General features: G+C 41.0%; 1 protein-coding gene across 1 annotated transcript in view; it reads left to right on the forward strand.

Moving 5' to 3' along the window:
• Nucleotides 1-16329, forward strand: part of LOC145361110 (voltage-dependent P/Q-type calcium channel subunit alpha-1A-like) — a 649898-nt gene that overhangs the window by 44474 nt on the left and 589095 nt on the right. The window contains exon 2 of the mRNA XM_080216715.1: nt 8422-8682. Within this exon, the coding sequence (XP_080072841.1) occupies nt 8422-8682 (261 nt within the window). The remainder of the gene's footprint in view (nt 1-8421; nt 8683-16329) is intronic.

Here is a 16329-nt window from a genome sequence, read left to right on the forward strand (position 1 = left end):
AACTTACCTCTTCAGCAATTGGAGTGCTCGAAACAGACCTTTCCAAGCAGTTGTGTTTCGTGCCCAATCTGGACGTGCGAACATGATGGTAATGGGGGAGATAGAATCGTAGAGGTTTATAGCATGGAAACAGGCCCTTCGGCCCAACTTGTCCATACTGCCCTTTCTTTTTAAAATCCCTAAACTAATCCCAATTGCCTGCATTTGGCACATATCCCTCTATACCCTTCGTACCCATGTAACTATCTAAATGCTTTTTAAAAGACAAAATTGTACCCGCCTCTACTACTACCTCTGGCAGCTTGTTCCAGACACTCACTCTGTGTGAAAAAAATTGCCCCTCTGGACACTATTGTATCTCTCCCCATTCACCTTAAACCTATGCCCTCTAGTTTTAGACTCCCCTACCTTTGGGAAAAGATATTGACTATCAACCTGGTCTATGCCCCTCATTATTTTGTAGACCTCTATAAGATCATCCCTCAGCCTCCTATGCGCCAGAGAAAAAAGTCCCAGTCTATCCAGCCTCTCGGTATAACTCAATCCATCAAGTCCCAGTAGCATCCTAGTAAATCTTTTCTGCACTCTTTCTAGTTTAATAATATCCTTTCTACAATCGGGTAACAAGAATTGCACATAGTATTCCAAGTGTGGCCTTACCAATGTCTTGTACAACTTCAACAAGACATTCCAACTCCTGTATTCAATGTTCTGACCAATGAAACCAATCACGCCGAATGCCTTCTTCACCACTCTGTCTACTTGTGACTCCACTTTCAAGGAGCTATGAACATGTACTCCTAGGTCTCTTTGTTCTGTAACTCTCCCCAGTGCCCTACCATTAACTGAGTAAGTCCTGCCCTTGTTCAATCTACCAAAATGCATCAGCTTGCATTTGTTGAAATTAAACTCCATCTGCCATTTGTCAGCCCACTGGCCCAATTGATCAAGATCCCATTGCAATTGGAGATAATTTTCTTCACTGTCCACTATGCCACCAATCTTAGTGTCTACTACCCATGCCTCCTATATTCTCGTCCAAATCATTAATATAAATGACAAATAACAGTGGATCCAGCACGGCCCCCTGAGGCACACCGCTGGCCACAGGCCTCCAGTTTGAAACACAACTCTCAACAACCAGCCTGTGAGGTATCCATTTAGATACTCACCCTGGATCCTGTGAGATTTAACTAATGCTGATAAAGTTGGGCGGGCAGTTCATTAGTTCAATTTAAATACATGCAAATGCATTTAAATAGCTGTTGTGGCCATTTTCGGGCCTTGGTAAAGTGGGTAAAGTTGACGCAGGCGTGGATCACGTTAATGGCCTCATGCCGACTACCACGTGTAGGGCGCGAAGCAATGGTAACATCAGGCCCAAAGTGGCATTTTAGCATGGCCAATCCATCTCATCTGCACATCTTTGGATGTGGGAAGAAACTGGGGCACCTGGAGGAAATCCAGACAGTCACCCACGGCCAGAATCGAGACCAGGTTCCTGGCACTGTGAGGCAGCAGTGCTCAACCAATGGTGCTGTCAAAAAGGCTTGGCAAGTTGCTGCTGTGCATCTTATATATGGTACACAATGCTGCATCTGTGCATCGGTGGTGAAGGGATTGAATGTTTAAAATGGTGGGTGGGGTACAGATCAAGTAGGCTGTTTTGTTCTGGAAGGTGTTAAGCTTCTTGCATATTAGAGCTGCAAGCAGAGAGTATTCCATCACAGCCCTGACTTGAGCCTTGTAGATAGCTCTGGGGAGTCAAGAGGTGAGTTACTTGTTACAGAATTCCCAGCTTCAGACCTGTTCTTGTAGCCACAGTATTTATATGACAGACCCAGTTAAATTTCTGATCACTGGTAACCCACAGGCAGTTGATGGAAGGGGATTCGGTGATGGTAATGATGGTCAAGAGAAGATGGTTAGATTCACTCTTGTTAGTGTTGTTCATTTCCTGGCACTTGTGCGGCTATAATGTTACTTGCCACTTATCAGGCCAAGCTTGAATGTTATGGCACAACCACTGTGCTAAATGGGGTATATTTCAAACAGATCTGGGCAGCCATTAGGCACAATGGGCCATCAGCAGCAGCAAATAGTACTCAATCACAATCTGTAACCTTGTGGTCCTGCATATCCCCACCCCAACATTACCACCAAGGCAGGGGATCAACCATGGTTCATTGAAGAGTGCAGGAGGGCACGCCAGGCACAGCACCAGGCACACCTAAAAATGAAGTGTAAACCTGGTAAAAACTACACCATAGGACTACTTGCATGCCAAATAGTATAAGCAGCAAGTGATAGACAGAGCTAAGCAATTCCACAACCAAGGGATCAGACCTAAACTCTGCAGTCCTGCCACATTCGGTCATGCATAGTGATGGACAATTAAAAAACTTATTGGTGGAGGAGATTCCACAAATATCCCCATCTTCAATGATGGAAGTGCCCTGCACATCAGTGCAAAAGTTGAAACATTATGGGTATGGGCCATTGGCCCTGACAATATTGTGACAAGAGTAATGAAGACCTGTGCTGTACTTGCCGTGTCCCTAGTTAAGCTGTTCAGTATAGCTGTAACACTGGCATCTACCCAGCAATATGGAAAATTGCCCAGGTATGTGCTTTACGTAAAAAGCAGGACAAATCCAACCCAGTCAATTAACGCCCCATTAGTTTATTCTCATTCATCAGTAAAATAATAGAAGGGGCCATTGACAGTGCTGTGAAGCGGCACTTGCTTAGCAATAAGCTGCTCATTTATGCTTAATTTGTGTTCTGCCAGTGCCACTCAGTTTCTGACCTCATCACAGCCTTGGTTCAAACATGGACAACAGAGCTTTACTCTAAAAGTGAGGTGAGAGTGACTGCCCTTAACGTCAAGGCTACATTTGACCAAGAATGGCAGCAAGGCACCCTAGCAAACTGGAGTCACCTGGAATCAGGAGGAAATCTTTTTGCTGATTGGAATTACACCTTGCACAAAGGAAGATGGTTGTAGTTGTTGGAGGTCAATCATCTAAGCTCCATGATATCACTGCAGGAATTTTTCCAGGTAGTGTCCTAGGCCCAACTAGCTATAGCTGCTTCGTCAATGACCTGCCCTCCATTTTAAGGTCAGAAATTGAGATGTTCACTGATGTTTGCACAATGTTCAGTACCATTCACGATTCCTCAGATACTGAAGCAGTCCATGTTCAAAAGCAGCAAGACCTGCACAATATCCAGGCCTGGTCTGACAAGTGGCAAGTAACATTCACACCATACATATAGCAGGCAATAACTATTTCCAACAAGAAGGAATCTAACATTGCAGCTTGACAGTCCATGGCATTATCATTGCTGAATCCCTCACCATCAACATCCTGTGGGTTACCTTTGACCAGAAACTGAACTGGACCAGCCGTGTAACTACTCTGATTTCGAGAGCTGTTCAGAGCCTAGGAACCCATCTCTTGATTTCCCAAAGCCTGTCCACCAGGCACAGATCAGGAGTGCAATAGAAACATGGAAACTAAAAGCAGGTGTTGGCCATTTGGCCCTTCAAGCCTGCTCTGCCATTCATTGTGATCATGGCTGATCATCAAATTCAATATCCTGATCCCCCTTTCCCCCATATCCCTTGATCCCTTTAGCCCCAAGAGTTATATCTAATTTCTTCTTGAAATCAGCCACTGTTTTGGACTCAACTACTTTCTGTGGTAGTGAATTCCACACATTCACCACTCTCTGGGTGAAGAAATTTCTAAAGGGTTTGCCGTTCATTCTTAAACAATGACTCCTAGTTCTGGATTCCCCCACTATTGGGAACAGTCTTTCTCACTGTCTAACCCTGTTGGAATTTTATAAGTTTCTTTGAGATTCCCTATCATTCTTTTAAACACCAGTGAATATAACCTAACAGTCTCTCCTCATGTGACAGACCTGCCATCCTAGGAATCAGCCTGGTAAACCTTTGCTGTACTCCTTCTATAGTTGCAACAACACTCAAGAAGCTAAACATCATCCAGGACAAACCAGCCTACTTAATTGGCATCCCATCCACAAACATTCACTCCCTTTATCACCACTGCGTAATAGCAGCACTGCCTACCTTCTACAAGATGCACTGCAGAAACTCATAAAGGCTTCTTAGGTAGCACCTTCCAAGCTCATGCTATCATTTAGAAGGACAAAGACAGCAGATATGTAGGAACACCACCACCTGAAAGTTCTCCTCCAATCCACAAATCATCCTGAGTTAGTTCTATGTTCCTTCACTGCTGCTGGGTCAAAATCCTGGAATGCCCTCCTTAACAGCACTGTAGATGTACCTACAGGAGATGGACTGCAACTCACCACACCTTCTCAAGGCCAATTAGGGAAGGGCAATAAATGCCAGCCTAGCCAGTGATGGTCATATCCCTTGAATGAATAAAAAGAATGTATATATATATATGTGTTTGGCTGTATTTATACATTATTTAATGATTAGTGCATAGATGACTAAACAGGAAACTAAACAGTTACCTGTGCATTGATAAGGTACCAACCAACTTTGTGCTGTCAATATAACCGAGAGAAGTAATGGGAAACTCTGTTCACAGTGATTTTATTGACAGTTAAATTGAAGACATTGTCTGTTTATCATTAAATATTTGAAAGAAATAAACTTAATACTTTTTGTTCTCTGCTGTTCATCCACTGCTTTCATGCCAAAGTTGACTGTTGGATAAGTTTGCCTCGTTATGAATTTTATTTCAGAACCTTTGTTGGTTATGAAGTATTAATGCAAAATCTTTCTCAAGACATTAAATGGGAGGTGTGAATCTTTAATGGGCAGATTTCAACTGCATTATAGAAGGAGGTGACCAAATGGATTGACTAGCCTTTTGCTATTTCATATCTTATTTTCTTAGCTTTAAAATGGATGCTGGAAATTGAGAGTTCTGTGTCAGTGAATTAATGATGTGGAGATGCCGGCATTGGACTGGGATAAACACAACAAGAAGTCTCACAACACCAACTGGTTTATTTGGTAGAGAAAGCCATTAGCTTTCAGAGCACTCCTCCTTCATCAGGTGAGTGGGATTTCAGTTCACAAAAAGGGCATAGAAAGACACAAACTCGATTTACAAAACTGAGACACGGTACAGTCGGGAGACCATGCAGACACTGCAACAACAGATGAATGAACACCGCTCGATAATCACCAGTCAAGGGTGTTCTCTTTCTGTTGGGGAACACTTAGCAGTCATGGGCATTCGGCCTCTGATCTTTGGGTAAGCGTTCCTCAAAGTGTCCTTCACAACACAGGACAGCGCAGAGTCGCTGAGGAGGGACTGATAGCCAAGTTCTGCACACATGAGGACGGCCTCAACTGGGATCTTGGGTGCATGTCACACTATCTGTAACCTCCATGACTTTCCGGGGCTTGCAAATCTCACTAACTGTCCTGGCTGGAGACAACACACATCTCTTTAACCTGTGCTTAACCCTCTCTCCACTCATGTCTGTACTTTTAAGAATTGATTACCTGTAAAGACTCACATTCCAACCATTATTTTGTAAATTGAGTTTGTGTCTTTATATGCCCTGTTTGTGAATTGAAATCCCACTCAGCTGATGAAGGAGCAGTGCTCCAAAAGCTATTGGCTTTTGCTACCAAATAACCTGGTGTTGTGAGACTTCTTACTCAGTGAATTAACACAGGCATTTGAAATTGTGATAATTATGTCATCAGTAGGTTTGTGCATTGTATCTCTGAGAGATTTGGTGTGTTAGGTGAATCATATCTGGAGTACTGTGTACAATTTTTATCTCATTTAAGAAAGGATATACTAACATAAGTAGCTGAGTGGGATGAAGACGTTTTATAAGGAAAAGTTGGACAAGTTGGGTCTGCATCCATTGGAGTTTAGAAAAATGAGGTGTGATCTTACTGAATTAATAGAATCATAGAATCCCTACATTGTAGAAGGGAGGCTATTCAGCCCATCGAGTCTGCACCCGCTCTCTGATAGAGCATCCCACCCAGATCCTATCCCCGTAACCACATATATTTTACCCTGCTAATCCCCCTAGCCTACACATCTTGGGCACTAAGTGGCAATTTAGCATGGCCAATCCACCTTGCCTGTGGGGGAAAACTGGAGCACCCAGAGGAAGCCCATGCAGACACGGGGAGAATGTGCATAGTCAACCAAGGCCAGAATCGAACCCGGGTTCCTGGTGCTGTGAGGTAGCTATGTTAACCACTGCGCCTGAAGGAACTTGACAGGCTGTATGCTAAAAGGATGTTTGCCCTAGAGAGAAACTAACACTAGAGACCACAGAATTAATATAAGGAGTGTCCCATTGGAGACTAAGATGAGGAGAACTTTTTTCCCCTGAGGGCTGTGAATCTGAAATTCTCTTCCCTAGAGAACAGCTGCGTCATTGAATATTTTTAAGGCTAAGTGAGTTTGATTCTTGACTGACAAGAGAGTTGGTGAGGATTGAGGGTAGACAGGAAGTTACAGACTGCGATCAACTCAGCATCGATCTTATCAAATGGCAGAGCAGGCTCAAGGGGCCATTTGGCCTTCTCTGCTCCAAATTCCTGTTTTTATATTGCTTTGGTCTTATCTAGTAATTTATTTTATAAGCCATTTTAAGCCATTATCTAACATTTTGTTAGATAATAGGAAAGCACATTAAAAATCCATGACTGAAAGGGAACTTCAGGAATTGGAGTTCTGCTTCTTATTTGCACAATAAATGATTAAGAAAGGGCCAGCATATCATTGAAATTCTTAAAATTCTGAAAGGAATGGATAATGTGGAAGAAAGCAGGTTACTTAATTTAGAAGACGGATGTAGAAATCAAAGATATAAAATGAACCAATTGATGAAATGATTGAGATTCGAAAGACTTTGTCTCACCAGAGTTATGTGAATGTAGAACAGGTTGTCAGGCAAAGCAATTAATATGTAATTAACACTTTTTAAAAAAGTTGAATGAATACCACATTGCGCTAGTGAACAGGCTGGGGATTAAAGGGCAAAACAAGAAAGAAATGTTGAGACATGGTGGCTTCTGAGTGAACACAGTAAAAAGTCTGACAACACCAGGTTTTAGTCCAACTGATTTATTTGATAGTAAACTCACTTGCTTTCGAGGGGTTTCCCTCTTCTTCAGGTGAATGGAGAGTTCTGGCCTCAGACGGAATGTGGAACTGAGCCACGACAGATCAGCCATGATCTTATTGAATGGCGGGGCAGGTTCGAAGGGCTAGATGGCCTACTCCTGCTCCTATTTCTTATGTTCTTATGTTCTTATGACAAAGCATATAAAGCACAGACTTGTCACCTGAAGAAGAGGGAAACCCCTTGAAACCTAGTGAGTTTACTATCAAATAAATCGGTTGGACTAAAACCTGGTGTTGTCAGACTTTTTACTGTGTTTACCCCAGTCCAACGCCGGCACATCCACATCATGACTTCTGAGTGGCCAGGAAGTAGAAATATTGTGTCAAGCATATATAATGTAAATATAAGATTACACACTATGGTGAAGTACATGCCATGGAATGCGAGTGATTTTACAGAGGAAGAGGTGAATAGCAAAAAAGAGACACCCCACATTAACCAAACGTTAATACAAAGTGCTGGAACTGCTTTTCTTGGCATGACAAAATCTGGGTCAGTGAATATATTTAAGGGACTAATAACCTGACCACTTAGTGATGTTGCCAGTTGATATCTTAACATCCAATTTTGCTTCACTCTCCTCCCAAATCAGGCAATGATGGGGTGGCTCTTTTTTTTAAAAGGGGAATGAAAATTTGTTGGCTTTCCTCTCCCCAAGCTTTTTTGAATAAAATCTGGGTTTTGGTCCCTCATTGGGCAGTAGGAATCATGTGGCTAGCTTTGATGCTGTGGGCTGTTGGTTGGCTGCATTAATCTGATCAGATGCTCCCCATTGCTCACGCTTAGCCAGTTGATCGGGCACTTGCACCCTAGGTTCTGATTAATATAAATACCTGAGAGAGAACGAAAAATGTTTGGCGATGCAGTATCTGAAGGAAGCCGGTGAAAGGCATGAGTAGATGGTGGATGTTTGCTTGGGAGGCTGTGTGGATTTTACTCTGGGATTCTACAGCTTTGAGATGCAGATGATGCAAAGGCGATCGGGAGAATAAAAAAACTGCAGATGCAAAAACGACCGAGAAAATATCGGATCTGATTTTTGACACAAGAGGGGGAAAATTATTTCTTACGTTTGTAAATGATCCAGACTTATGAAGGAATAACGCGCTGGACAATGAAAAACTGAAAAAAAAACAGGAAAAAAGCTAAACTAATTGCATGTGCACCGGTATTGGAACAGATGGGATGTAATGTGGAGTTGCCGTATTTCTCTACTGAATGGTGATCTTTGGCATCTGTTTATAGAATGGCGAGATTTGGAGACGAGGTGCCGGCCAGGTATGGAGCCGGTCAAGGAGGCGCAGGACGCGGCGGCAGCCGCCAGGGCGGACCGCCAGGGGCACCTCAGAGGATGTACAAGCAGTCGATGGCCCAAAGAGCCCGGACCATGGCTCTCTACAATCCCATTCCAGTCCGACAAAACTGCTTCACAGTTAACAGATCTCTCTTTCTCTTCAGTGAAGACAACTTTGTAAGAAAATATGCCAAAAAGATCACTGAATGGCCATATCCTTTTTTATTTTGTCTAATTTATTGACATATTTTAACGTATTGCATGCCAACAATTCTCTCAATCGATTGATAAATCAAAACGATGTTAATTTCATACTGGGAAGTACAGATGTCAGTTTTGCTAGTATAAATGATAGCATAATGTCAGTTTCACTGGTGTAATGGCAGCATTTGCTGTGACTGGCCCTTCATGTAAATTGGATGGCGATTGCACTGCCATTGCAGTCAGAGGACTATTTGCAAAAAAAACCCAAAAATAAAACCAAACACTACTAAAAATATTGCTATGTTTAAAAAATTCCTCCACATCCTGTGATGCAAGCAATTTCACTTTGAGGAAATATCTACAGCAAATATTTATAATTGTCATTATTCCTCTGCCCAATCGTTGCTTTTTCCTTTGAATAAATTATGGAAGCCTTTATTTGTATGTAATTGCAGACTTTGTTTTTGTAGTGATTCTGAGCTGGTTAAATGCCTGATGGGAGAGGGATGCATTAACTGGTGTTGCTGACGTGGGACTGTACCTATTTTAAGGAACCATTCAGAGCGGTTGGGGTGATGAATAGGATTTTTTTCATGCGTGTGTTCACATAGTCACATGCACTCCACTGGACACATGATCATACAGATAAGATGCACAAATTGATCAGTTTATACTGTACAAGATCCTAACTAGCATCTCGATAGTTTTTTAATCCACATGCACCTAGGAGTCGAATGGGGAAATAAAAGTGCATTTCTCTCACTGGGATTTCTAGAAATTGGTTAAGTTTAAATTGCCTGTATTATTTGGAGACCATTTTTTTACCCATATTCTGGAAATTGTGCACAGCCTTTTTTGGTGCAGACTAGAAATCAGTGGATGTAATATTTGTTCAGATTCCACTTACATAGTGGTTTATCAAATTTCTATCCATTCTATTTATTCACCAACTATCTGACCCCTGTAAAACAAAATAGAAAATAACATAGCATAGTAATAAGTATTTACACCACCTGGAAGGTTTCATCTGGATGATGATGATGCCCAACTCTTACTTAACCGCTTCCTTCATTGAGCTGTATTTACTGCCTCTGAGGAATGCCAGAATCAAGCATTTCAGATCAGACATTGCACAGATACTCTGCTCTAATTTCAGAAAAGCAGCCCCAATTGCACATTTGATTTCCTTCCCCTTCCTTCCTCCCATATACTGCCAACTGACCTATGGGCTTTTTTCCCTAAAATTAGTTTTATGAAGAAGTAGATTGAGATTGTCAAATTGATTTCACATGGGACTTCTACATGGGACTAGATAGGATGAAACCAAAGCCTCAGAAGTGAAAGACCAGATATCTAAAGCACTACATCAAACATTTCCCCCAAGTCAATTTTGTTTTATCTCTGCAGTTACCTGCCTCTACTGTTATCCCTTATCACCTTCACAATTAATCCATCGTATTATTATTTTTGTGACTGAATTTCTCATGTTTTCTTGTAATTCCATGTTTTTACCTGCATTAAGATCTACTTCTGTACTTTGCTTGGGTTTTTGTGCTACAGAGAACTAATTTTTAAGATTCCTTGTTCACCATTCTTTCCCCCCATCCCCCAAATTCCTCATAGTCTTGGCCCTTATTTTCTCCTCCACCATACTGCCAGTATATTTAGCGGCCCACTTCTTGTTCTGCTGTTGCCAGTTTCATTTTCGATTGCTCTTTGTCCACCTTCTGGGCCTGTTTGCCTCCAAAGTTTGCACACCCTTTCAGCTTCATCTTTCAAATGCCTCCTGGCTTTTGACCCTGATCATATCTACTCCTTTACTGCTTCTCTTCTCTTCTGCTAGATCTCATTTCCTAGTCACTGACCTGAAATATTACTTTCTAACTAGCAAGTGCTGTATAAATAAAATTGCTAATTTTGAATTGTGCCATGGCACTAGTTTAATCGGGTATACATACCTGTAATTAGCTAGCTAACTAATATGTGTTCCACAGGATTATATACTTAGGATAAATGGCATAGAAACAATGCCTGTGTTTATGAGCCTCCTCACATCTTTCCACATCTAAATCTAGTCTTGTAATCAGCTATTCCCTTCTCCATCTAATACTTATTTAATGTATCAATAGTATTCACTTCAACCATTCTCTTTTAAATATTGCAGATTTGCTCTGAATGTTCTGCAGTGTGATATTGTGTGGTCCATCACGATTGCAAAGGGAGCATATGTTTTAAATTATACAGCACTGAGGCAGAAATATGTCTTTGGGGATTTACAAGTGTCCTTTTTTTATAAATGTTAGGTGTTCAGTTTAATAATGGAGCGCAATGGTGTTACTTAAAGTAAAATGGAGTAACTAGTAGAAGTTATTGCAATGTTTGGTGAAAGGCAGCAACATAAATGGATAGTGTAAAGTTTTGCAGAAATCACATTACCACTACCCACTTGTTTTTGGCCCTGGAGGGAGTGCAGAGGAGGTTTACTAGGCTGATACCGGAGTTGAGGGGATTGAGCTATGAGGAGAGGCTGAATAAACTAGGCTTGTACTCGTTAGAGTTTAGAAGAATGAGGGGAGATCTCATTGAGACGTATAAGATGATGAATGGGATGGATAGGATAGAGGTGGAGAGACTCTTCCCGCTCAAAAAAGACAGTAGGACTAGGGGGCACAGCCTCAAGATAAAGGGGAGGCGGTTTAGAACGGAGTTGAGGAGGAACTTCTTCACTCAAAGGGTGGTGAATCTCTGGAATTCTCTGCCCGTTGAAGTGGTGGAGGCTGCCTCGCTAAATATTTTTAAGAAGCGGGTTGATGGGTTTTTGATAAGAGAGGGGATTAAGGGTTATGGGGAGAGGGCAGGAAAGTGGAACTGAGCCGCGACAGATCAGCCATGATCTTATTGAATGGCGGGGCAGGCTCGAAGGGCTAGATGGCCTACTCCTGCTCCTATTTCTTATGTTCTTATGTTCTTACTGATTTGCTGAAAAATTTGAGCTATCTTAAAATTTGCACAAAGCACAATTTTCTAAGTATTAGTGCATACTATATGTAGGATTATGTGTATGAATATAAATGATTTAAATTTGGTTCTGAAAACTGCTTATAGAAAGATTAAGATCAACAATACTGACATTTCTTTTGATAAATTAGCCTCAATTTATACACTTTCGCATATCTTTCAGACCCATTTGTATAAGACCATTAGATATATGAGCAGAATTAGGCCACTTGGCCCATTGAATCTGCTCTGCCATTCAATCATGGCTGATATTTTTCTCATCCTCATTCTTCTGCCTTTCCCCATAACCCCTGATCCCCTTATTAATCAAGAACCTACCTTAAAGACAGTCATATATAATTGCTTCACTTGTGCTTGTTCACTTGCTGCACCTTCCTTGACTAATTTAATTTGCAGCTCTATTACACTTGATGTGCTCTCCTGTGTCCCAACTCTTGTTTTGCACTCCTAGAATTTAAACTTTTTTTATGAAAAATTATTTTCCATGACCAAATTTCCTAATTTTGAAAATTTAACTTGAATGATAAATTTTCTATTTAAAAGAGAAGTCCAAATTCATAATCACGTGGAGTCTACATCTCAGAAAAAGATTCATTTGGTCATTACAGTGTTTATGCTCCACACAAGCCGCCTCCTCCTCCTCTTAATCTAATCCTAAAAAATTAGCCTTCTATTCCTTTCTCCCTCATGTGTTAATCTATCTTTCCCTAAATTCATCTATGTTGTATGCTCAACCCCTCCATATTGTATCAATTTCTATAACCTTATCATCCTGAGCTAAGAAGCTTCTCTTGAACTCCCTATTAGATTTATTGGTGGTGCTTTTAGTTGTGGCTGCTAGTTTTGGACATGCCTACCAATAGAACCATCTCTTCTATGTCTGTCTTACCTCCTTCGTAACATTAAAGACCTCTGCTGGGTACTTGAAATATATTGCCGTTTCTTCACTGTCACTGTAGGCCAAAATCCTGGAACTCCCTCTCTAACAGCACTGTATGTGTACCTACAGCACATGAACTGCAGAGGTTCAAGGAGGCAGCCCCCCCCCCCAATTCTGTAATTTTAGAATCATGCAGCACAGAAAGATGCCATTCAACCCACTGTTCCTGTGACAGCTCTTTGACAGAGCCATTTAACTACCAATCCCTGGCCTTATCTCCATTGTCTTTTTCAAATATGAATCTAATTCCCTTTTGACAATTATTATTGCACTTGTTTCCATTATATTTCTAGTGGTCCATTCCGGATCCTAACTTGCTGTTTTGTTTTTAAAAAAATCTTTGTGGTACTAGAATCATAGAGGTCTACAGCACAAAAATGGGCCTTCAGTTATTGTGTCTGCGCTGGTCAAAAACAACCACCTAACTGTTCTAATCCCATTTCCCAGCACTTGACCCATTGCCTTGTGTGTTCTGATATCACAAATGCACATTTGGTCATGAGGGTCTCTGCCTTTGCCGCCACTTCAGCCAATGAGTTTTAGACTCGCACCACTCTGGGTGAAAACATTTTTCTTCACAGCTCCTCTAAACCTCCTATCCCTTGCCTTAAATCTGTGTCCCTGTTTTTATTCATTTGTGGGATATGGGCATCACTGGCTGGCCAGCATTTATTGCCCAGTCTTAGTTGGCTTCTTTCAGAGGACAAGTTGAGCATCAACCACATTGCTATAGCTCTGGAGGCATATGTAGGCCAGACTGAATAAGGACAGCAGATTTCCTTTCCTAAAGGGCATTAATGAACTAGATGGAGTTTTACAACAATTGACAATAGTTACATGGTCATTAGTAGATTCTTAGTTCCAATATCTTTTATAGAATTCAAATTCAACCATCTGCCATGGTGGGATTTGATACATCTCAGTCATACCAGGAGACTTTCTGGTACAGTGGTAGCGTCCTTACCCCTTGACCAGAAGTTCTGTGTTTGAGTCCAATGCCAAGACTTGTTGACCACTGAAGGAGCATTCAGCCCAGTTCAATGTGCGGAAAACCCACTCAGAAATCCTTCCTGTATTTTCCAAAAGGATAGCAACAGTCTGGGAGCGAAGATACGCTTAAAAAAATGTAGAGTACCAGTAGTTACTCCGACACAAGTTCAGATCTGAGTGCGAGTCAGATAGACATAACTGATGACGTAACAAAAGAAATGTTCTGTCAGTCTCCTCTGCTCCAAGGAAAACCACCTGAGTTTATTCAATCTCTCTTCATAACTAAAACTTTCCAGCCCAGGCAATGTCCTGGTAAATCTCCTCTGCACCCTTTCCAGTGTTATCTCATCCCTCCTATAATGTAAACTCTAGAACTGCACTCAACACTCTAGGCGTAGTCTAACCCAAGATTTTGTATAGTTTCTAGTTATCAATCCTATGATCAATGGAAACAGTTTCTCCCTGTCTTTTCTTATCAAAACCCTTTATAATTTTGAGCATTTACTAAACCTCCCCATAGCTGCCTTTGTTCTAAAGAGAAACAGCTTCCCCATCTCTTCCTAACTGGTCTCAGTTGTCTGCTGCCATTCTAATAAATTTCATCTGTATTCTTTCAAATCTTTCACATCCTTCTTCTAGTGTGGTTCACAGAATTGGATGTAATGCTCCAGCTGAGGCCTAACCAGTAATTTATAAACTTTTGCTTTTGTACTCTATACCTTTATTTATAAATACCTAGAATCCTGTATGCTTTTTTAACATAATTATCAACTTGTCTTAATCTTTAAATTATAATTACAACAATCAGAGATGGGGAGTTCTCCTGACACCCTGCAGGTGTGCTGAGTATTGTCAGTGCATTCCTGTTCTCTTGCAGCCCGACCCCTTTTTTAGTGTTACAGGATAAATGTGGAGTAATAATAGACAAAATCAGACTATGGACCAATTTTATCTAGAGATATTGAGTTGATGGGACTGTCAAAAAGGGATTTTTTTTTTCTATTTGTGGTGCTCTCCCAACTCATTAAAAGCCCCACAAATTCATCATTCCTGTTGTCCACTGACTCCCAATTCCCTGATGTATCTATTTCAAAATCCTCATCGTCTTCAAATTTCTATAGCACAATGGTTAACTCTACCTTGGCAATTATCTCTGATTCACAGCACTGATCTTCTTTCTTCTAACCCTGATTTACTGTCCATCCCAATCCTCTGCATTCTGCAATTTTCTGTCTATTCCTTTTCTGCAACTTGTCTGTCCTTGGAACCTATCTCTTCGAATATGCTTTTGGTCATCTTCCACTTTTTTTGGTTATTCATTCATGCGATTTGAGCATTGCTGACAAGGCCACTATCTATTGCCCATCCCACATTGCCCTTGAGAAGCTGGTAATGAATGACCCTATTTCCTGACCACTCTGCATGTAAAGCATATCGAGGAACATTGTGTAATATGAAAGGCTTTACATAAGTGGAGTGATGTGATAGGTGTTCCCAGTGTGCTGAACCTCTCCACATGTAGTGTGGCAGTGCTTTGAGTAATTTGGTCTATTTTATGTACACAGTTTAGGGTTCAGAGCCCTATCAGGATTATTGAAACTGCTCATCTGATTATCAATTTTTCATCTTATTCTTATACTGTATTGTTAATTTAACAATCCCAAAGTATCCTCACTTGCACATCTTCCCTTGGTGACATTCTGTCCAGGTAGGTACTGAGCCATTTGAAATGGGATGGCCCCAGGTTTTGATATCTGTTAGTGGGCTACTCTGTGGTGGGTAACCCTGCTCAGCCAGGTAATGTTCAAAATCCACAAATGTTTATGCAACATCCATGGCTTGGATCAGTAAACAGAAATTAGGGCAGCAGCTATGGTTGTCTTACTTGCTGGTTTGCATGAGTTGAAATCAGTTAACATAGAACAGGTCAGAAAATGAACCTGGGACTTTCCAGATTTCAGTGTCTTGGATGCATGAACACAGATATACTATTAAATTGACTACACGTAGACATGTTTGATAAAGCAAGAGGTGAGAATTGTACCTAGAAAAGGAAGTAAACGGGGAAATATACTTGCAATCTAAATAAAATCAGATGTTATGGGTGGGATTTTACAGCCGTGGTCATTCCGAAACCGTAAAATCCCAGCTGAGGTCAACAGATCTTCCTATGCTTTGCCCCAGGCCTGTTCTAAATCCTGTGGTGGACAGGCCAGTAAAATTCCACTACTGTCCCTTCATAGGATCCTCTGCCAGTACTACAAAGCTTAATGATGAATGGTGCATTGAAGGGAATGAAAATTACATAAAAACCTGATTAAATTCGCTGTTATTTTTCTTTAAAATTGAGCAATGCAGAATCTGTGGGCCCAATATCACAGCTGCAGAAAAGTTCTTTTCTCTCTGAATTGAAATCAGTTTGTTAAATTATGTCTCTAGAGATCTCAGCAGAAAAGAGTCCAATGATATTAACATTCCTTTCCCTCATGGCTATGATAATCTTTAAGGAATTATTATTTAAAAAAAATACAACTTTTGGCAACAGCAGACTCTAAATAAAGATAATCTCAGCATTGGCATGCAAAGCAATATTTTGGTTCTTTTAGCACCTAGATGCAAATGCAAGTAATTTTCCTTCTATCTTGAGTCCGTTGATCCTTGTTTATTAAAAGTGGATATAGCACTGACCTTGTGCAGATAGATTTAA

The sequence above is a fragment of the Carcharhinus amblyrhynchos genome, chromosome 33, assembly GCF_965287045.1.
Source record: "Carcharhinus amblyrhynchos chromosome 33, sCarAmb.v2.hapA, whole genome shotgun sequence".
NCBI lineage: Eukaryota > Metazoa > Chordata > Chondrichthyes > Carcharhiniformes > Carcharhinidae > Carcharhinus > Carcharhinus amblyrhynchos.